General features: G+C 40.4%; 1 protein-coding gene across 1 annotated transcript; it reads right to left on the bottom strand.

Annotated features, from left to right (window-relative positions):
- Nucleotides 1-282: 282 nt before the first annotated feature.
- On the bottom strand, nt 283-23,413 carry LOC145412121 (uncharacterized). The gene is made up of 8 exons (XM_080282044.1): nt 23,313-23,413; nt 22,611-22,699; nt 21,224-21,349; nt 16,369-16,523; nt 12,476-12,532; nt 7,357-7,501; nt 2,492-2,620; nt 283-489 (listed from the first exon to the last, which is right to left on the bottom strand). The coding sequence occupies exons 3-8, from the start codon at nt 21,279-21,281 to the stop codon at nt 383-385; spliced, it is 651 nt and encodes a 216-aa protein (XP_080138170.1). The 5' UTR covers nt 21,282-21,349; nt 22,611-22,699; nt 23,313-23,413; the 3' UTR covers nt 283-382.

A 23,413-nucleotide genomic window follows, 5' to 3' on the forward strand; every position in this document is an offset into this window, starting at 1 on the left:
ATTGTATATTGTGGGTAAAACCAAACGAATTTAATCTGCTAATGAAGGAGAATACTGTATTATTATATGAGGATCTCTGTAGGATAACTCTGAATGTGCGAAAGTCAATAAACCAAGGAATGGAGGTTAGGCAATATATTTTTTTTTTACTCAAGATGCCTTTCAAGTTCCTCCACGGAGCAGCATCATAAAAATAAAAATGGAGGAACTCTGAAGGCACCATGCTTCCAAAATTTATTATTTTGTCCTCCATTTGCTCTATTTCGATTTTGGCACACTCAGACAAGGGACATTTAAAATTCATGTGCTGTTCATTTATTGTAAAACATTGTACATACACTAAGACATCACATGAAATACCTTCACAATGTAGTACCGATACTTAAGTGCAAGATGAAGTATTTACAAGCAAGTCAGAGATGTGATTAATGATGCTCCACAATTCAACAAAGCCACACAGCAACCGGCCTGATCCGAAGACAATTAAACCTGTTAAGAAAAGAGTGAAGGTATGAGATTCATCATTAACAAATTACCACAATTTACTGACACGTCTAAAAACATGTTTCCATAATTAATTCTGTGCTGTTGTGAGTAAAGATGAATTCAACTGACAATGTAGGTTTCTCAGCCAAGTATAAATAGAGTACACTGTACTAGAGTTACTTGCTGTCATGTTGGTACGGTTTCAGTGAGACTAATTGGTACAAATGTGCGTAAAGCTAGATCTAGACGTACAACCAAGTGACCAGCATTACAAAGCCTTTGATACTGAACAGAAACTGAGAAGAGAAGCTGGACGAGAACTACTGTACATGAGTGTTTAAGCTCAGCACAGTGATCCCTTGGTTATTGTGCATAATTGGTACTGCACCTGTGTGTAATAACAAAAGCACAAAACCTATGGGATTTATCCTAACTGGTACTGGGCACCCCTTATGTAAACAGTTTAGACCCACCAAATACAGAAATCCTGTTATGGTATCAGAAATAAATAGGTTACTTTACTACTACCGTATAGTACATGTATTTCTTCATCAAGCATTTTTTTATTCCATCAATTTGATGATGTACAAAAAAACAACTGTCTTCCCAAAGTTGACAGACATATAGTGGAAAAATCGAACAATTTGCAACACACACTAGTACAGATAGGGTTTTCACTGTTTTTTGCCAGGTGTAAATTATCTTTGGATGGAACTGGGAAGATAGTTGTCTTTCATTGTACAGTCAGTCCTCATATGTAAGGGATGTGTTCCAAAATATTTCAGCTTTTTACATACCATTCACACTGTAAACCAGATGAGACCTGCAAATCAGCTTTGTAAGTACAGTACAGTAATAGTGAAAGTACCTGGTACCTGTACTTCTTTTTTTTTTCACAGATGGCTTGAAAGTCAAGGTGAACATGATTATAATGGCAGGTAATAACAAGAACTTTCTACATACAGTATTTTTTAAAGTTTCATTCGTGCTATCTGCAGATTATTATATTTACAGCACTTTATTGTAGCATTTTCAAAATGAAACTTTATTCCTGCTATCTGCAGGTGATTTTATTTATCCTATCCATTGTAGAATTTTCAAAATGAAACACTTTATTCCTGCTATCTGCAGATGATTTTATTTGCTTTATCCAAGACCTTTCAAACTAGAACAGTCAGATACTGTTCAGCCATTCACTGCCACATCAAATGATGCAATGGGCAAATTTTTTTTTTTTTTTTTTTTTTTTTTTTTAATGCTAGGAAGGAGGAACCAAAGGCCACGAGCCCACAAACTGTTCCTTCCAAGAAAAAAACAAAATACAAGAGAGAGCCAAATTCAAGATCCGATCATTTCGAGATGCCTGGACACATTGCGTTTTAAAGTCTGGAGATCATAGCTAGCAGGAAATACAGACAGAGAGCCACCAAAAATTCCATGATGAACTTATAAAGCCTCAACAATAGCAGATAGTAAAATAAGCAACTTTATTAGACATACTGTACTGTACTGTGTCCAGGTTGGTAATTACGGGGCAATGACTGGCACCCTAGCAGCATGAAACTTAGTTAAATTATATTGTTCATGGGGTACATGCACTGTACAGTAATACAGTAAATCCATAACACCATTACTCTTAAGGACAACGTATTATTTCTTAATAACTGTTGTCACACTCTGCTTACCACAGGGGACTATCAGTCACAAGAGGTCACCATTAACCTACTCATAATTTTTTTTTTTTTTATTACAGTTATTATTATTATTTTTTTTTTTACTGGAAAGATAGTATGGTACAATCACAGACAATAATATAACATCACCTTTTAGTTGTGCAGTTTTTATGCTTTTACATATTTTGAAAAGTATGCTGAGCTCAAGTCATTTCTCACTATCTTATAATTTATGATAGTGAATGAACTGATAAATTATTATCACAGTGAAGTGAATTGGTATTATGTAATGTTCACAAGTGTACATGTTTACCAGTGTTGACAATACTGACCATAGGGTTGAAGAAGGGTAGGCAAGAACCAGAGGTGTGAAGAGAACACCCCATACTTCATGCCAAACAACCACAGTGGCAGCACATGTAGTCCGGCAATGGCCCAAATGCCCCAAGGGTTTCTAAAATCTAGACAGTTAAAAGCAATTGTCAGTTCAGTGCAGGAGCCGAGTTGTATCTTGTGCTCCATCCATTCAGAAAAAATATACAATGGACAGCCACACAACTGGGTACAGTACTGTATTCATGTAATTCATACACCTGACCAAAGTAAAATGATTACCGTACAATACTGTCCAAATTTCGATAAGCCCTTTACATTCAAATTCATACCCTGTGTTGGGAGAAAAGAGTACTGTACTCAAATGCACTTGGAGTGTTTCAAGTTGAAGGCAGTTTAGTGACAAACCTTACATTGCATGAATGTGTAATGAGTAGACAGGTTGTGCCACCTCAAAGCATTTATTACATTATGGTTTGATTTTCATGAACGTAAAGTTATTTTAACACAAATTGCTTTTTTCATTGAGATATGTATTGTAAATTATACAGTAATAATTTGCAGCAGTTATGCTGCTGAAAATACCAAAGAGAATGAAGTGTGAATATTATGAAAAATTAATTGTATACCTGATTGCTAAGTTTGGGAGGTCCCCCAGTGTTCCATTTTTACCATGTGGACCATGAGAATTTTGACATTGCTCACTAGAGGCCTATGTGGTGCTCACTGAGAAAACTGATGCAATGTAACCTCCACGAAAGATGAGGGACTGCAGAATACATTAAGTACTGCAGTATGGTTGATGTACATGAACTGTGATATACTGTACTGGGTGTTGTTGTTGTAATGCTATGTTATGTCATACCTGTAGAGGCTGATTCGTGGGGCTTCCTACAACTCAGGCATTCTATATGGTAAAACCATTGATCTGAATCTCATTTGCTTATGAGCTATAGTACTGCAAGATGTAGAACTGTCAAGACACATACTGTACAGCAAATGCAGATAAATAACACCAAATGGTTTATTGTAACAAGTGTTCTGTGAGTGTAGGGTTTGAAATTTGTGTTTACCATAATACATGTTCAAAATGGCCACCATCAGCTTCAATACATCTAAAAGTCTAAAACACATTCTAACATGGTGTAACATTGACCCTGTAACTGTACATAGAACATCAGGTTCATTGACTTGCCCTTCTGAATCAAGTATATGATGAATTTAGTTCATCTCATGAACATACTAGTTTTTCATACACCAGTTTCTTCATTTACGGGTCTGTTGTTTTATGATCAACCATATTGTGATAATTCACATCTATGATCTACTTTAACACCATTTTGTAAAGTACGATCACAATTTTCGCATGTATGATCACTGTGATATCCTGTAAATCCTCAGCAGGTAGAAGTCTACAGTCATTAACTTGTTCCAGGATGACCAAAAGTGTATCTGTGCAGAACCCTGTTTTGAGTCATCTGCAAACGCCTCAGTTTTTTCCGCAATTCTCAAATGGCTTGCCATCACTCGATCATTGCAGTCGTTACTGTACAGGTCACTGATTGAACAATAGTGTGGTGTTGGAGTTACAAGCAAGCAAATGAAGTGAAATAACTAGAAACTTACTCCAGTATGGATGCTTGATGTCCAGACCGCAAGAGTTCCTCAGCATCTTTGACCAGCGTATCAACCTGATCCAAGAGAATGGCTTCAGTACTGCTTGGAATGGAAATGCTGTCCACCTGATTGAACAGGATTTTCACTGATACTGGGAGATGTGCACACCAAAGAAGAGGGCCTCCAGGCAGACATATATCACCTTTTTTTAAGCCAAGGCCATCAGCAGGCAGCACATCAGAGGAACAATAACTAGGGCCATCAACAAATGGTACGACTCTGTATCGCTCTGTCTCATTTGCCTCAGTGGCATCAGCCTCACCTGCCTCCAAGCTGCCTTCCGCACTCTCTTACTACCTCTTCCCCTGCCTTGGTGGAAATGTAAGATAATGTCTTGGATCAGGGAAAAAGCCACTTTAGGTGAGTTAGAAGCATAGTTTTATACTTACAGTATGTTATGTGGTTGACCATCTCCATTGAACTCATTATATATGTGTTCTACTCAAAATCATTTGTTATATGGCTAGTTTTCCAGCATCATACCCATGTAGGATGAGATCTGGTGACTGCAGTGCCAAATCATTGGGCTATTATTGCCAGTCCATCAACCAGGAAAGGTTTGGTCTAACTTATATTCTCATGTTTCTTCTGGAAGTGCAGGGGGGTTCTTCATCATGCTGGAAGTACATCCATGCTTGTGTTTGTCATGGGATATCTTGAAGTGGGGCTGGTTAATGCCACAGATGATGAGTACACATCTCCTGCCACAGTTTTAGATAATGGATAGTCTAGTTGCCTGATTGACAGTGACTACACACCAGGCATTCACAGGAAAATGGTGCTGATAATTGTTTTATTGCTGCAAATAGCTTATCATATGCCCAAAGGTTTGATTTTCTCATATTACATTCCCAGTCATGAGTACAGTAGAGATATCTATATATGGATACTGTATTCGCAGGCTGAAGTGTACAGAAACGGCAATGATTAGATGGATGTGTTGTCCATCCTTGAATGTGAGGCCTTGGGGGGAGGGGGGGCTAGGTTTACAATTGAAGAGTTGAGAGGAAGGATGGAACTAGAGTGCATTAGTGTTGAGATGAAGAGAGGTAGATTGAAATGCTTTAGGCATGTGGAGAGGATGGAGGGTGACAGTTGGGTGCAGAAAGCGAGAAATGTGCATGTCGGGGTAGGGTTGTGAGAGACAGATTGAAGAGGACCTGCAACATGGGCATAGAGTGTGAACTCAGGGATAAGGGACTGAATAGGGAGGCTACGAGAGATTGAGTACTGTGGAGAGCTGCCATTGGATGACCAAGGTTGAGGCATGCAAGCATGTTGGAGCCCTTATAAGTGATATATAAAATGTATGTATGTATGTACTGTATATATATATATATATATATATCCATCCATCATCCAATACTGTGTCGTACTGTGTCGCCCAATGAGAAGCATAGGAACCTGGGGCTAGGCAGGTTGGTCCTGACATTTAAGATGAGAATGACCAGCCACACTCATCCCTGAGTGGCATTACGTGGGCAATAAACTCCAACCATCCATTGGATATATACCTACACTGGCTCAATCCGACTGGAGCACCTTAATTACCCACTAAACCACCAGGCGCCATAATTTGGTTCTGTGGTTACCACCCAGTGTAGTAAACGGTTTTCTGGTGTACAGGAAACCATTTGGCTTGTCACTCAGTGTAGTGTCGCCCATAGGCAGAAGGAAGAGGAAAGAATGAAGGAAAGAAAGACAGAAGAGGGAGTGTAACATCATCCATAGGCAGATGAAAGAGGAAAGAATGAAGGAAAGAAAGACAAGACGACAGAAAGAAGATATATACTGTATGAATATACAGTATATATATATATATATATACACACACACAGTATGTGGGAAGTTTTTAACACTCTAGCCGGGAATCGGACCCGGGACTCCTAGGCAGGAGCCAGGCCAAGTGTCATTACACCAAGATGTGATAAAGGCTGAGCTACCTGAATTCTATGAAGAATTAGGTAAATCTGTTTTGGCAGGTTATTTTTTAACCCAAACTCATATGATGACACATATTTCAGTCATCTGAATATTTGTTTAGCCCCATGCAACTTCACAAGCGACATAGCAGTTTTAAGCTATCCCAGTCAGTATAAGAGTTTTTCTATATGCTGGAGAAAAGCATTACAACATGCATTTACATATGTGGAAAGTTGGGGGGAGGGCAAAGGCTGCACAGTATGGCTTGTGTAAGGTCGGTCTCACATTTGACTGCTTACAGTGCTTAGGACTTGGTTAGGTTGAATGGGATCTGGGAGGATTAATGGCTACATCCTGTCATAAATGCCAAATAGCTATACTTTTCGTTTTTTTTAATGTCATTTGTTCAATTTTAATACAGATTCATAATGCAAAATAGCTATTCATTTTCCCACTGCCACCACCTCCAAGGATAAGGGGTATCAAAACTAGAAGACCAATTACTGTATTTCCAAATGGAAAGACTATCAAAAATGAATGAATGACCTAAAAAGGCATTAGATATGCATAGCTTCATTACTGAAATCACACTGGCTTTTTCTAAACATTAACCAACAAATAAATAAGAGGGAGTGTAATTCTTTACCTCTTAAGTATGCAGTGTTATCCCCCTGCTACCCCCCCAAATGCAAATATTGACTAATTAGTGAGGTTTATCATATCAGTGTTTTACATCCTTGTATGTAATATTACTGGTTCTGGCTTGTGGAATGTGAATATGTAAACAGTCTTTATAAAATACTTCAAATTTGCATAGATGACCAGTTAAGTTACTATACAGACCTACAGAAACTCAAATGAGTGTTTTATCTGCATGTGCACTCTCTGCATTGTCTGAGAGACTGATGCATAGGTGGAGACATGGGCAGTGCTTATTGGTGGAGTGACATCTGTATGCCATAAGAATGGCCAATAGGTGGCATGGGAAGCATACCAATATTTAAGAGGCCAATTAGACTGAAACTCCCCCCACCCCCCCTCTGCTGGTCTACAGAAAATCAGCTCAGTTTTGCTGCTCTTTATGCATTAAAATTGTGTAACTTTTCATGGCCGTCCCCTGTACAGGAGTTCCTGGGAGGGGAGCTGAGAAGTCAGCATGATTGATAAATAAATAGAAAATGAGAAGGGACTGTATATAGTTCTCTAAATTATGCAACTCTACTTAAATCTGAGTACTGTACAGTGATTGCAAGTTAGTCCTTACTGTTCTTCATGACACAAGTGACAAGACGAGGTGGATGATGATGGTGCTGACTTTGATGGTGGGCTAAAGAGCGCTGCCACTCTGCTCCTAAGCAGTGATTGCATACAAATGTCACCCATTCCAATGCTGACACCAGATACAGTAGCTGTAAAAGGTACAAATGACAAAATCAAATTTCAGTTAAGTTTCTGTAAGAGGTTATAAATAAAATTTTGGGTCTCTTACCATTCTTTTAGGATAATGGTACCCCAGCGGTTTTTACCCCTACTGTTATCTGACATCTCTATCTTGGTATCCTTTAGGATTCACTGGCAACATTTCTTGATAACTGCTAAGGTTATTCTTGCCAGTCTTGTACCTGATATTCCTAACTACACTAACTAGTCCAGGGAGAGGCAACCATATGACATGCACTGTTCTCCTAGAAAACACAAGAAGACTTGCCTGGTGATGATCAAATGCACACTTAATGAAATTATACAAACTGTAAATATTTAGTCTATCTATCTATCTATCTATCTATTGCCAGATGCCATAATCCCGTAAGGGGTGGCCATTTGACTTTGAGTTATTTGTTTTATGGGGAGGGGCACTAACCCTCCACCAACCCACTTGTTGACACGTAGGGAGCACATATGGTTTGGTTATATGGTTACCACCCAGCGTTGTAAATGGTTTCTTGACTTACAGGAAACCATTTGGCTCATCACTCAATGTAAAACCATCTGTAAAGGAAAGAAATGCAATAAGAAGTGACAGGAAAGATGGGAGAAATGGGAAGAGAGGAGGGCAGTAAATACATGTGAATTTGATAATAAATCGGACACTGATGTCACATCATACTACTGCTTACATGTGTTTAGTGCCTATACCAAAATAACTTCATTCTCATTCTTCACTAATCCTCAGAGCCACTAATGAGTGTAACAAAATAGCCACCGGCAATGCAGGTACATGCCTCGGACAATGACGAGGATATAGATGCCACAGAACTCGACTGTACCTTCTTGGATTTGGTCATGAACACAGTAGCATCTTTGCTACAGGCAATTCTCTAAACTACACAGCAATAGCAATTATCACCCATCAAAAACTGTACACCCTCAGAGCATGGACACAATATCATCTTCACTACAGGCAATCCTCTAAATTACGCAGCAGTATGACCTGTCACTCTTTGTCTTCAGAAACCTATTCCTTAGAATGGACATCTATGACAGATTCTTATACAGTCATCTGGACTAAATCAAGGTCCCAATAGTCACGAAGTTCTTTAAAAAAAAAAAAAAAAAAAAAAAAAAAAAAAAAAAAAGGCAGGAGCTATAACAAAGTACAGAATGTGTGTGGGAAATGTAGGTACTTATGACTACATCCTAAACTGTAGATTCTCTTATGAAGATTTGCAATTTTCATATTCAGAATCTGTACGCTGTAAAACAGACCTTACATTTTTTAACACTGATTCATTTGCTTATTGCATCTTGCACTGATTACTGTAGGGTACCTCTTTGTGGGTTTGGTCTGGCTGATTATCTACCCTATGAAAATTTTAATACTACAAAATCATGGAATGCAGCACACCATACTTTCTGGAAAGTCTCTATCTATCTATCTATTGCCAGACGCCTCAATCCCGTTTGGGGTGGCCACAAACAAATCGCCTCCAAGTCGCCCTGTCCCCCGCCATTTCACTGCCCTGCTCCCAACTCACACCCCCCTCTCATATACCTCTCCACCCCATCCCTCCATCTCGTCCTCGGCCTCCCCCTCCCTCTTCCCCCCTCCACCTCACTCACATACACTCTCTTCGTCAGTCTTTCACCCTCCATCCTCTCCACATGGCCAAACCACCTCAGTGTGTTCCTCATAATGCTTCCTATCACATCCACATCAACACCACAACGTTCCTTTATATCCTCATTCGTCAGCCTATCTCTCCTGTGACTCCACAGGCTCCTCTTAAATAACTCATTTCCACTGCTCTCACTCTTGACTTGTGTCCTTCCAACAATGTCCAAGCTTCACTTCCGTACGTTAAAGTTGGTATCACAATACTGTCATGTAGTAACTTTTTCACTTCCATGCTCACTTCCCTATTTCTTATCACTGCTTTCAAAGAACCAGCAACCTTTCTTCCCTGCTGTACCCTTTCAAGGACTTCACCCTCCAAACCTCCATCCTTACTCATCACACTACCCAAGTACTTAAACGTACTCACATTTTCCAATTCCTCACCATCCAACCTCGCTGTACATTCACTGACTTCACCTCTCTCAAAGACCATCACTTTACTCTTCCTTACATTCACCTTCAGATTCCGTTTCTTACACACTCTCCCAAACTCATCCACCAAGCCTTGCAGCTCCCCTTCGTCTTCACTCAACAACACAGTATCATCTGCAAACAACAGTACAGGGAGTTTCCAAACACTATCCTCTCTCGCCAGGGCCACTACAACATCCACTACCCTACCTTGTACCTCTTTTATTACCCCATCCATGTACAGATTGAACAACCATGGAGACATGACACATCCCTGTTTCAACCCAACTTTCAAAGAGAAAAATTCACTTAGTTCACCTTCCACACGCACTGCAGCCTTCGCACCATCGTACATACTCTTCACAGCATTCAACAACTTCCCATCTACTCCATATATTCTTAACACTTTCCACAATCCTTGTCTATCCACCCTGTCTTATGCTTTCTCCAAATCCATGAAAGCTGCATACAACTTCTTTCTCTTCTCTAGAAACTTTTCCACTAAAGGTCTAAGAATGAATATCTGATCTACACAACCTCTTCCCTTCCTAAAGCCTCCCTGTTCTTCTCCAACTAATTTCTCTGTTCTTTCTCTAACTCTGTCAATAAGTATCCTACCATACACTTTTCCTATTATACTAAGAAGACAAATGCCCCTATGATTACCACACACTTCTTTTTCCTCTTTTCCTTTGTACAAGGGAATAATTATACCCGACTTCCAATCCTTCGGGACTCTACCTTCCTCCCAGGCCAATCTGCACATCTTCCACATCCATTCTACTACTATCTCTCCCCCATGCTTCAGCATTTCACCACACACTCCATCAATTTCTGGGGCTTTCCCCGATTTAACTTTCTTCATTGCTTCCACAACTTCTATCCTACTGATTTCTTCCTGTCTTCTCACCTCCCTCCTTCTCCCAGCCATTCCCCAGCCACTTATACTCGCATTACTTCCATCCTTTATGTTCAACAATTCCTTAATGTGTTCTCTCCATCTGCTCACTTTTTCTCCCTTCTCCACTAGTAATCTGTCATTTTTATCTTTCACTCCCCTGCTAACTTCACTTCCACCCTGTCTTGCTCGTTTCACCTCTTTCCAGAACATTTTCTTACAGTCCCTCCACTTTACACTAAAATTCCTTCCAAATTCCTCATCCACTTTCTTCTTACTCTCTCTTACTAATCTTTTCACCTCTCTCTTTCTTTTTACATATAACTCTCTCTTCCGCCTTTCAACTTCTTCCACGCCCCTATTTCTCATTCATTCATTGTATGCTTTCTTCTTTTGTGCCACAGCCTGTTTCACCTCTTCAGTCCACCACGCTGTTCCTTGCACCCCCCTCCGTCTTCTCTTCCTTCCACACACCACATCACATGCTGCACATATTTCTTCTGTAAATATCCTACACACACCTTCCACATCTCCCATCTGCTCCAATTCATATTTGCCCAGTCGTTCCTCCACTTCTCTCTTATACTCTGCCTTTTTCTCATCCTCTTGTAACCTTTCCACTCTCCTTGCAACTACTCCTTCCTCTTGTCTTTCCCTTCTTCTATTTCTCCATTCTAATTGGACCTTGATTCTGGCCACCACCAAGTAGTGGTCAGAAAGTCCACTCCCCCAACCTCTATAAACTCTTGCATCCATTACACATCTTCGCATCCTTTCATCCACACACACACACAATCAATCATTGCCTTCCTTTCATTCAGTTCACCACCCACCCTTCTCATCACTCGCCATGTATACCTGTGGATCATTTTATGCCTGAAGAGGGTATTGGCTATCACCAACCCCCTCCCAGCACAAATGTCCACTAACGCACTCCCATTCTCATCTATCTCAGCAGGCACACCCCACTCACCAACCATTCCATCCACCTTCACATTCCCAACTTTACCATTCATATCACCAATAAAAAACACTCTCTCATTCCTTCCAAACTTTTCCATGCACACTTCTGGAAAGTATGGAGGGTAAAACACTGTTTTGGAAATGGAGACTAAATACTTGAGTTCTTCAATTATTTTAATCGAGATGTTATCAGCTGACTTCAGCCCTGTATTACAGTGGTAGGTGGTGGCAAAAATATAGGGTACTTGATGTTTTTCAGTTATTTCCGAACCGAGATGTTACCAGCTGACTACAGCATTGTAGGTGGTGGCAACCATCATCCACTTGATGAAGTGCTGTCTACTTCTCCTGTCAGCTTTTTCATTCAGTTTCTGTGTCTGCCCTTCTCTCTCTCTACTTCTACCTTTCCTTCTAGTCACTTATTACTCTTCTTTCAACTTCAGATGGCTCTACACTGATTGACACATCATATGATTTCCTGTAACCCAGGAAGCCATTTGCAATGTTGGGTGGTAACCAGATAACCAGATCACGTGATGAAGTGGAGCCTACAATAGTCCCCTGTTTAGCGGGTAAAGATGTAAATGCAGCACCCACCCAGAAACCAAGTTTCAACACTTTTCCCTGCACCTTGCTGTGGCAAAGCGCTGTCAGCTGCAGGAGAACAGAGTTGCCTGCATGAGCAGTTGCTTGCCTGTGGTTGATGGGTCTGCTCAGCCAGACAGACTGAGATTGATCAACAGAAAGTACAAGTTCTATAAGTTTAGTGGCAAACTTTCCTTGCTTCCTACTATTTTTCTCACTTCTCACTCCCCAATCAGAACACATGCATGCATGCACACACACATGCACACACACACACACAATTGTCATACTTTGTCACACAGGGGGATGGGCAGAAATATGAGAGCAGTGGTTTGATGTTAGATCAGAATATGATTGCTTTGAGAGTGCTGGCAGTCATAAATGGACACTAAAAGTTATTGAGATACTTACAGGGTGTATGTGTGTCCACAGTAAACCCCGGCTTAAGTTATCCAGTACAACATCAAACTGTAAATGTAAAGTAAATAATTAAAATATGCAGATTCTTACTACTCTATAACTTCCTACACCCGAGAGTTAATTCATATGGGCATCCCATGGTCAACAAAGGGATTCTGTGTCTCATGCTGACACATCTTGCTAGAGGGAAGCATTGCCGGTTGATATTTTTTTCACTAACAAACCTGTATGGTGCTGGCCAAGTGGAAGTGATCCTTTCTGATTCTACTCTTATTAAAGTCAGGCTGTGCATGCCTGCTAAACTAAATGTACCATGAAATATAGTCGACCCTTGCTATGATAAACCTCAATACAATGGATTTCAGATTTACTGAATGCCTCAGAGTCCACCAGATTCTTGTTGGCTATACCAAACAATGATCAATAAATGGGGCACATCATGCGGCCCTTCCAAACACCTCTGAACCCACTGAACTGTTTTTTGGTTATACCAAACTAGGGTCGATAAATGGGGCCCATTACACAGCCCTTCCAAACCAAAATTGCCTTCACCGCATCATGACTACCAAGTTGTAATAACAGATTATAGTAAAACTGTACTGGTCATGAAGAAGGGCTATATCACAGCAAAAGTGCAAAATTATGTGCCAAGTTAGTGTAAAATGGGTAAAGTTTTCATTTTTAGTCTGTCTATCTATTGCCAGACACCGTAATCCCATATGGGGTGGCCAGGAACAAATCGTTTCCATGCCGCCTTGTCCCTTGCCATTTCGTTGCCCTGCTCTCTCATTTACATCTCCACTCCATCCCTCCATCTCATCCTTGGCCTCCCCTTACCTTTCCCCTCCTCCACCTCACTCACATATACTCTCCTCGTCAGTCTCTCACTCTCCATGTGGCCAAACTACCTCAGTGTATTTCTCTTAATGCTTTTTATATCACATCCACATACACACCACAATGCTCCTTCACTTCCTCTTTTGTCAGTCTGTCTCTCCATGTGACTCCACATGCTCCTCTCATTTTTAGTACTAGAGTATAATACAGTATTGTCCTAATTTATTTTCAAACATATGCTTGCATTCTCACCTGAAGGGGGGTGGCCCTCAGATTTAACACACTTTTGGCTTTATCAGACATGGCTTACCCCCAATTAGTCCATCATAATGAGGGTCTACTGCAACATTAAAAACAGCCAATATTACTACCATCTAATCCCCCAGTGTGTCTAGACATCTCAAAATGAATGGATATTGAAGTTGGCTCTCTGTTATCGTGTTTTTATTTTTTCCAAGAGAACAGTTTGCAGGCTACTGGCTGTTCGTTTCTTCTTCCTTGCTTTAAAAAAAAAAAAAAAAAAAAAAAAAAAAAAAAAAAAAAATCAACACATGTAATACTGCATCCTCAGCTCTTAACATTCCAAGCATCATACCCAGGTTATGATAGTGTGTTTTCCCCCTCTTATTTGGCAGTCAGTTCCTTTGTCAGCCATATTAGCTGTTCTGTTGTAGGTCTTTGACTGGTGCAGGCTCCACAATCCATTCTCACTGAATAGACACTTAAGTCACACAGTACATCAACCCATTTGACCAATCCTTTTCAACCTACAGAGGTTACATATAGCCCTGAATAACATTTCTTGACAGGGATGTTCTTAAAGAAAAATCATCTTACAGCAACAAGAATAATACAAATATGACATACTTGGGCTGAAATGGTCAACCCTTCAGGCAGAGTATTCATATGTCGTCTTTATTCAGTTCTTGCTATCTCCTGATTATTCAGCTCAGTATAGACTTTTTTTTTTAACTGGAGAGATTCTACCTCAAAAATACACACATTAAATATACAAATATGCCCTCATGGGTAAGAGTTAAACACTTAAACAGTTGATTAGATGGAATGAAAAATTAGAATTACGGTGCTCTGAAAATGGTTAAGTACAACAGTCATACAAGTTTCAACCCTTTATTCCACTGATCTGTCATTTGCTTTAATATAGCCACCACAAACATTACAGAGCTTAAGGAAAATTCTTGCAGGGAAGGAATCACCAAAGGTTCTATCTGATCTCTTTGATTTGAAAAGTCTATCCTTTATATTAAAAAAAAAAAAAAAAAATGAATACGCTTTTTTCACTCAATTGAAGGGATTAACTCATCATCAATATCCAGACGCAAACACTGTGGGATGCATAGCTTTATTCACCCTTCCACTCAACCCATGGAAATCCCTCTGTGCAACCCTTCAGGCAATGTCTCTTCACCCTTGAGTATCTCCCAGCAGGAATGATTGACCTGCTATAGCCATGAGTTTCATGGCCTTCCCCTTGGTCTCCTCCAGCCCAGGTGAACTCACTGGAGCTCACCCTGTGAGAAGGATCAGCCTTAGGAAAATGGACCATGTGCCCATATAAATGGAGTTGGCGCTGATGTATTATGTGGATAATGCCATAATTCGGCTTCATGGAATAGCTCTATGGGCACCTGGTTGTACCAGTGATATCCCATGATCCTGTGAAGGCACCTACCACCAAAGGAGTCAATTCATTGCTTGAAGTCACTGTTTAAGGTCCATGTCTCATAGCTGTACAGTAAGACAGGAAGCACCAGTGCCTTGGTAATGTGAATTTTTGTCCTTCTGTACAAATGACAATGCCAAATACCTGAGGATGAGTGAATTTATAATGCAGAAGGCCTGATCAGTGCAGCAAGAAATCTCTTCATTTTGATCTACAGTAATTATGGGCCACACTACCAAGAATTGTGAATTGTTCCAAGGCTTCCACGTCCTCACCACGTTTGGACAGACTGAACTCCTTCATCCAACAAGCCACCAAATGCCTTGACCCTGGTCTTGGCCCAAGAGACTGGTAACCCCAGTGGACCCTAAGCACACACTTTTCTACCCTTTCATCAAATGACTTTCTTAAAAGACTAGTGGTGAGTGGGGGCACTCACCATCCACTCACTCACTGTAGTGCTGCTGTGGGTGTCTGCTTCTTCCTCTCTTCCTTGCTTCTTTTTCTGTCTTTTTTTCTGTCATTCTTTCCTCTTCCTTCTGCCTGTGGGTGACTTTACACTCCCTCTTCTGTCTTTGTTTCCTTCATTCTTTCCTCTTCCATCTGCCTATGGGCGACTCTACACTGAGTGACAAGCCAATGGTTTCCTGTACACCAGGAAACCATTTACTGTGCTGGGTGGTAACCATACAACCAAATTATGGCGCCTGGTGGTTTGGTGGGTAATGAAGACGCTCCAATCGTATTAAGCCTGTGTAGGTTTATATCCAAGGGATGGTTGGTGTTTATTGCTCACATTATGCCACTCAGGGATGAGTGAGGCTGGTCACTCTCATCTTAAATGTTAAGACCAACTTGCGTAGCCCCACGCTCTTACGCTCCTCATGAGGCAACATAGGACTGGATGATGGATGGATGGACTTACTGTAAAGTGAATATATTTATCTTGAAGCAGCACTGACATAAAATCCAAATTCAAAGAGGCCAAATAGTTCTCAGCAAAATTCAGTTATGCAAATTTAAAGCTCTGCTTCAACTCAACTAACTGCATACAAAATCTGTTTCATTTAACTGCAGCTACTGCCTGATGATATTACGGTATTCATCTTCGTTAGTCTTTCACATTCTCATGGGATTAAGATGAACTACCTGTTCAGTATTTTGAAATGGGCAATCGAACTCGGTAAAATTTTTATTCTGAGCAGCACCAACCCCTCAGCTGCCTAAGTTAGGTAACATTAGGCCCTGTATATAGGATTTTCAGATAAAGCAGACTGATCCCTACCTGCTCTTCAGCACTGCAGTCTTTACCTGCTACACTATTGAATTACAAAGAATGCCATCTTTGGTTGTGAATACTAACCCAGGCTCCAAAAAGGGAACATTGATGGAGCCTGCGTGCAGCATATCCGTCAAACCCATCGAGGATGATGGAGGTGGAGTAGAAGGAGATAAAGGCAGCAGGGGAGGAGGCTAGCATGCAGAAAGCACACAGCAGGAGCAATAGCCTCAAGTAACCTGTCCAGGGATGAAAAAGTTATAACTCAAAATCTTCAGAGAACTGTACATACTCAATGAGTGCTCATATACAACATAATATTGTGCACTATAATTCAGTGCTATAGAAAAGTAAATTAAAGACAGTTATACTCCTTTCAATGGCCAAGGCACACTTAAGAATTAGTTCATTGCTGCAAAACACTTTCAGTCTGCAGAGGGAAACCTTTGTACATAAGGTTTAAATCAAATATCTCCTGAGAATATCATTACGTTACTTTGAAAAAAGGAAGAAGCAGGAGCATTTCGTATGGATGTGAACCCTGTGGACCACAGGCTGAAGTTGCCATGCTCCTGCAATCCACCATTTTCCTTTCAAGAGATACAGAAGGAACTGAAGGGCATTTCTATAAAAATGCAGTTCCACTACCAGTTAATGCCACCACATGAAGGTGTCCCTTTCCCTGTGAAAGGGTACCATTACACAAAGAAGGTCCAAATAAAGATATAGTGTTGATGCACAGTAGCTACGTGTATTACAGCCATTATCAATGCAGATGATAATAATCAGTTAAAGCATGAAGAGTACTGTGAAATATTACGATCTACAGGTATTTGCTGATAACTAATTTACTTTATACTCAAGCTTTTCTTTAGTGTGATCACATAATGGCTGCAGTCACTATAATAGCCATCATCATCTCTGATGCCAGGCTCCCTCCTGGGAACCCCTGTGCACAGAATAGCTGGGAGAGAACTGCTTCCAAGCTACTTTTTCCTTATAAGCACCTTCACCTAATGTTTACAGGGGTTGGCCAGGTTTTGTGAAATGTGCTGCAGTGTGTCTGTTGATATTTTAGGAAGTAAATAATCAAATCAACTTTGTAAAAGGAGCCAGACTAGGAATTGGAAGTAAGCAAAACCCTACATCTCCTGATTCCTGTATATCTATCAGATATATTATAAACATCCATAAACAGACAACTGTAAGATCATTTTGTGGACTGCAATACAATGGGCCGATGAAATGTAAGATGCCATGGGGTAGGTATGAAAGAGAGAGTGGTGGAAGCAAAAGGTAGTTGAAAGGTAACTCGTCAGTTTCTGTGTTACTGTTGTTTCCCCAGGCTTATGGATGTAAACCCATCAGGATGCATGAGATTGTTCACTTCAGCCAGGTGCTTCCAAAGATCTTCAGTTGAAAGACTATTGTGCAAGTGAGGTGTATGAGATTAATAGGCGTGCTGTTGATTGAGGGCCCGCATTACTATGAAGGCATAATGGATTGTCTTGAGTTGTATTTTGTGTTTATATTGGATCACACAAGTGTGACTGTCACATCAGAGCCCTTTTGGGCGAACTCCTGTTTCTCTGGGAAGGTTTGGAGAGGCTTCATGAAGGATGCTATTTGGCTGGAGGTTTTGAATGGTTGTGGGTGGTGGTTATGTGTTTGTGTATATGTCTGTGAAGTGTAGTGTTGGATGGAGATGGAGGGATGTTGTTGAGGCATTCTGCATAGTGTAGGGAAATTGTTCATTTGTTCATTTTCTGCTTCTTTGTGGAGGAAGGTGGTGAAACCTAAAGTAACTGGGTGGGATGGTTCTTTATTGAAGTGAGGAATTGTAGCCTATTCCTCTCACATGCGTGTGGTCATTGAGTAAAGTAGCTACAGTAACCATTATTTGTGGACCTTGTTGATATTATTATTATTATTATTATTGTATTTTCTGTTTTATTTATTTATTTATTTATTTTTTTTTTTCTCAAAGGTGGGGACCCAGCTCGGGCTCTGATAATTTATTATTGTGTGAATGAACTGCTTAAAGACTATTTTCATTTATTCATTCTTTTGTCAAAAGGTAGTGCCTGAGAGGATTTTTATGGCATCTGATTTATGGGATGCCTTTGTAACTGTGTTAAGGAAAAATCTGTGTATATAGAAAAAGTTCAATAATATTAGGATGCCTTTCTAAAAGGAGTGACCGGTTAATGAAGGTGACTTAAGGGTGTGTTGGAGATTTATTTCTTTTGGGGGCCAAGGCATTTATAAGCTGATTTGTTGGTGAAGGAGCCATTGTGTTTTGTGTTAGCCAATGATCTAGAAAGTGCAGGTTCTGTTGGAGCTGACATGCTGCTTACTGAGTTTTGATATTCTCAAGCTACTAGGTCATCAGCATAGCACAGCACTATTACTGAAGGAGAGGAGGTTGGTAAGTCAGGGAGAAAAACATTAAAAAGTAAGGGTGAGAAAACAGCATTGTGCAGTACCCTTGGAGAGTATTTTGAATTTGAACCTTTGGATCTCACTGGGTACTTATAAGTGTCTACCTGAGGGGAAGCTGAGCAGCCACTTCTTATCAATGTCTTCTCTGTTTGTGCTCAAGATCTGGTTATGAGGATATCACTTGATACTGTTTTTTAGTATTGCCTGTAATGCAGTTCTTCTTCCCCCCTATCCCCACTTTTTTTTTTTTTTTTTTTTTTTTTTTTTACCTAATATGAATCAAGAAAGTTCAGGAAGGTGTGTGGTGGTTGAGTGTTTGGACTGCAATCCATGATATCAAAGAAAGGAGTGTGGGAGGTGGTGTTTTTAGGAATCAGTCTTTCCATGATCATGTAGTGACAATAAGTACATTGTAGATGGTTACCACTCAACCATGGGAGATATGGTACTATATTGAGAGTGAAATGTGGCTGCAAGTTTGGTAACTACCTATTCAATTGTTAGGCAAGAAACTCAGCAACAGGTAACCTGAGTCCAAGGCCAAGCTAAGATTCTAAAACTGTTTCATTATGTTTCAGTTATAACTGTTCCACCTTACTTGCATGTGTTGTTCCATCATACTTACTTGTGTTGGCCTTGGTCACCTAATAGTGGCTCTCCATGCTACTCAATCTCTTACAGCTTCTCTATTTAGTTTCTTATCCCTGAGGTTACACTCTATGACATCCCAGGTCTTTTTCAGTCTGCCTTTAGCAACTCTACCCTCAATGTTCATACCCTTCACCCTCTGCATCCATCCTATCCCCCATCTCTCATCATGTCCAAACCATCTCAATCTACATCTTCTCATCACATCACTAATACATTCAAGCTCCATCCTTCCTCTCAAGTTTTCATTTTTGATTCTAGCCTCCCCCCCCCCCCCCACCAGACTTGTCATCTTCAAAGATGCACTACACATCTATCTGATCAGTCTCATCTCTATATGTTTGAGGCTACAAAGATCCTCCTCCTGTACTGCCCAAGTCACTCACTACCATACATCATTCCATTCCTAACACATGCTACATACAAGGACTCCTTGGCACTGAGGGAACTCAACATCAGGAGAGGCAACAACTCCGTAACTTCTTCCAACCACTCTTTACCCTTGCTACCAAGCTAGCTCCAACCCCACTGTCAGCACATACTGTCCCCCAAATGACAAAACTCCTCCACACACTCAAGAAACTCTATACTGTCCCCCAAATGACAAAACTCCTCCATGCATTCAAGAAACTCTCCAGCAAAACCTGCCTCCTTACTATGCTCTACTTTACATACCACCCACTTATTACAAACACTGCACAAAGTGGGGTCCAACACCCTTGTGGCAAATTGCACACAGCCTTAATCCTGCTATCAGGACACTGACACTGGCTGTAGATTTAAGCACATTTGTTTTATCCAAGTGAACCCATGTATTCTGTTCCATCTAGCCATTTCTTATATCCTTCCTCTGCTACTCTCTCATTCTGCATGGTCAACACCTCATGGGAGTTCATTTCTGAAGTCACAGGAGAGAACTTCAAGCACCATGAACATGGGGCTTAAAACTAACCTCTGATGCACACTAACATTCACAGAAAACTAATCACTGTAACCTGGGTGTTTGCACCCTTGTACTGTACACTGTCAGAACCACTCTAACCAATCATTGCTCAATCCCATGCCTTCTTATTTCCGACTTAGTCAAATGGTGGGTGACAGAGCGGCTTGGAGGCGTTTTGTCTGCAGCCACCCTTTGCGGGATTAGGGCGTCGGGCTATAGATAGATAGATACATACATACATAGATAGACAAGGTACTGTCAAAAACCTTATCCAAATCAACAAAAACAAAGCATAACTTGCATTACCTTCCTCATGTATATCTTCCTGATGCTGTCAGACAGTGAATATTACAGCACTGGTCTTTTTGCTTGGCATAAACTCAAAGTGCATCGTATTAATATTCACTCTTTCCCTTTTCATACCTTTGTGACTCTCTCGTTTACCTTTATTATCTGGTCCAAAATCTTTACGCCTCTATACTGTACAGTATATAATATTCTCCTTTCAGGCCATCATCCTTCCCCCTTATTCCCTTTTATACACATTTACAACCATGCTTTTCAACCAGTCACTTGGGACAGCATACTCATATATAAGATATTATGAAAGCAGTAACTATACCCACTCTTTTATCTCAAGAGGCCTTATTTGAGCAGTAAACCCAGACACACCAGCAGCCTTCCCCAACTGCATTCTGTCAACTGCCCTGCCCATGGTATTAGTAATATCAAAGGCCAAGGGCCAAACACTGGATCTGTTACAATGCCTGTTACACAACTGAGATATCATTTTTTCACAGAAGTTTCCAGTGGTGGCAAGAAATTAGCTGGTTTTGGGATTTGGCCATGCTTTCAGTTGGGAAGAAAAAAAAAAAAGAAAAAAAGTGCTACTTGTGTGACACTAACCAATAATGTTAGGGACATAGAACAAGACCTCATAGGCTGGTTGCTCCTGCACTGCCATAATTGGAGGAGTCACGTGTGGCTGGTTCTTTTCCTCTCCCTCTTTCACCACTCAGCCTGCCACCACTCCTGCAATACACATTATAATTAGCTCAATGATACATTAATGCAGTACAATGAAGTAAAATGACGTTAACAGTTTTCACAATTTCATTTCACCAATTTAAAAAAACATGGTAATATATGTTTTTCAATTCTTCTTTTGTCTTCAAAAGTTGAGAAGTTAAGTCACTATTATTCTTGCTTCAGACCATAACTGATCTGGTTGTTCTGGGGGTGCCCTGTGGTCAGAGCTCATTTGTGCAATCATGTTTTCAATAACACTGGTCAGAAATAAAAAATAACAGCTATAACTTGTATTCTGGCCTGTTGGCAGCCAGGATGAGTCATATGATTTGCTCTAGCCAATCACCGACTGAGTTGCTGGAGGCTGGCAACTCGGTTTTGCTATGGCCTCTGTAAGTAACAGGCACTCTCCCATTTCTGTCCCCCACCCCCCTAATGTGAGGTTGATAACTGTGATCAAGCTGGAGTTCGTTTTCAGTAGGAATGAACTGCTCAAGTTCTTGGTTAGGTTAAGTGGGGTCATGGTAGGTTTAACCCCCTAAAGGTCAGTCCCCATTCTGGATGTGTCATGGGGATGTTGGTCCTCATTCCAGAACATTTAGCACTTCGCGCGATTAAACACGAGTGCCATTTATGTGTCACAACATAACTAGGGAATCTGCCACGTCTTTTTGAAGCTAAAGGTTAGTACTTTCTTATATGTAAATGTTATTTTGAAGATCTAACAGTTTTTACTGAAATTTTTGAAAATGACCTATTTCTAGCTGTGAGTGGGGGGCAAAAAAGCCTCTCCTCAGACATTCTTACATTCTCAGCCCCAGCTTTACAATAAATAATCGTAAGACATTGGAAAATCACAATTTAAACCTAAAGAGCTTTACTTTGCTGGGTATAAAGATTATTATGATAGGTTTAATAGTTTTCATAGGAGTGATTATTGACAAATCACCTATTTTGTGCCAAAAAAATGCCCACTCCTGACAGTCAGTTTTATAAACAATGCCTGACCTCAAAGGGTTATGCCTAAAATGGTTTGTAATGACACAATTAGGGGAGAATATCTAACAAACTGGTAATTTCTGATGGGAGTCAAGGTAATAGTCATATGAATCATTAAAAAGCAAGGGAAAACCACATTTATCACCAAGTCAAGTACTGGGTAAAACAAATTGCCAATGGCTTAGATTTCCTATTTTGAGGTTTTCTTTTCATTATTTGTTATTTAATGAATTTTGCACCAATTAAGCCTCCCATTTTCTCTTACCTCAAATTCCTCCCCTCTTTCAGCCGCTGAAGATTCAGTGACAATGGTCGTAGGCGGTATCACAGGTACACTGTCTCCCCAGCACACTCCTTACAGAGAGCAAAGAAATTATTTCACTGACAGAGGCAGGAATGATAAAACTCCCCTGCCATTCATGGTTTCCCAGTTGCAAAGGAGTACAGCACTTGAAGTTCATACAATGGCCATAATTCCCAGTGGAGTAGAAATTTTACCACACTAACTTTACTGATATTTAACCACCACTGCTTGATTATCCATAGTACTGAAGGACTTCTGGAATATTTATATGGCAACATGTTCCCAGTGCTAGCCAGAAGCATACATTCTTCCAGGAAAGCTGGGAACAGATTCTGCCTCTGTGTTTGGGCTCAACCGAAGTAGCTTGGCTACGGTGCTAGAATTAGGCCTATCGGGCAATAAATAAATTAAAATGGACAATATACATTATAAGCCTTGTACAGTGGTGGCATGAAAACAATCGTCATAATATGCACAACTAATTTCACCTATCTTTGTCACCAGCAACCGTATACGGCGGAGGAATGCAACATGCCATTTGTTCATGGGCTACTTCCAGTCTGGAGAAGATCGACAATTCCTGGAACTTCCAGGACATAAAACAACAGTATCACATGTCAGTCTTCTTGACATAACCCTTCGTGAAATGTAAGTATCACTTACCATTCGAGCTTGAGACATTCTTGACATGCATAATAAAGTTGATGGAATAGTATTATCTGGAAAAGACATGACTGATATTCTCTCATCTCCGGCTGCTCCGG

Source organism: Coenobita brevimanus, chromosome 92 (assembly GCF_032717465.1).
Source record: "Coenobita brevimanus isolate Jiangsu-jjx chromosome 92, ASM3271746v2, whole genome shotgun sequence".
NCBI classification, from domain to species: Eukaryota; Metazoa; Arthropoda; class Malacostraca; order Decapoda; family Coenobitidae; genus Coenobita; species Coenobita brevimanus.

Excerpts from the sequence above, each read along its gene's own strand:
- LOC145412121 (XM_080282044.1), bottom strand. The coding sequence starts at position 21,281 with ATGGCAGTGCAGGAGCAACCAGCCTATGAGGTCTTGTTCTATGTCCCT. Across the intron at positions 16,524-21,223 it reads CTATGTCCCTAACATTATTG|GTTACTTGAGGCTATTGCTC; the intron begins GTTAGTGTCACA and ends ATCCCTGGACAG. Across the intron at positions 2,621-7,356 it reads CACTTGTGTCATGAAGAACA|ATTTTAGAAACCCTTGGGGC; the intron begins GTAAGGACTAAC and ends TTAACTGTCTAG.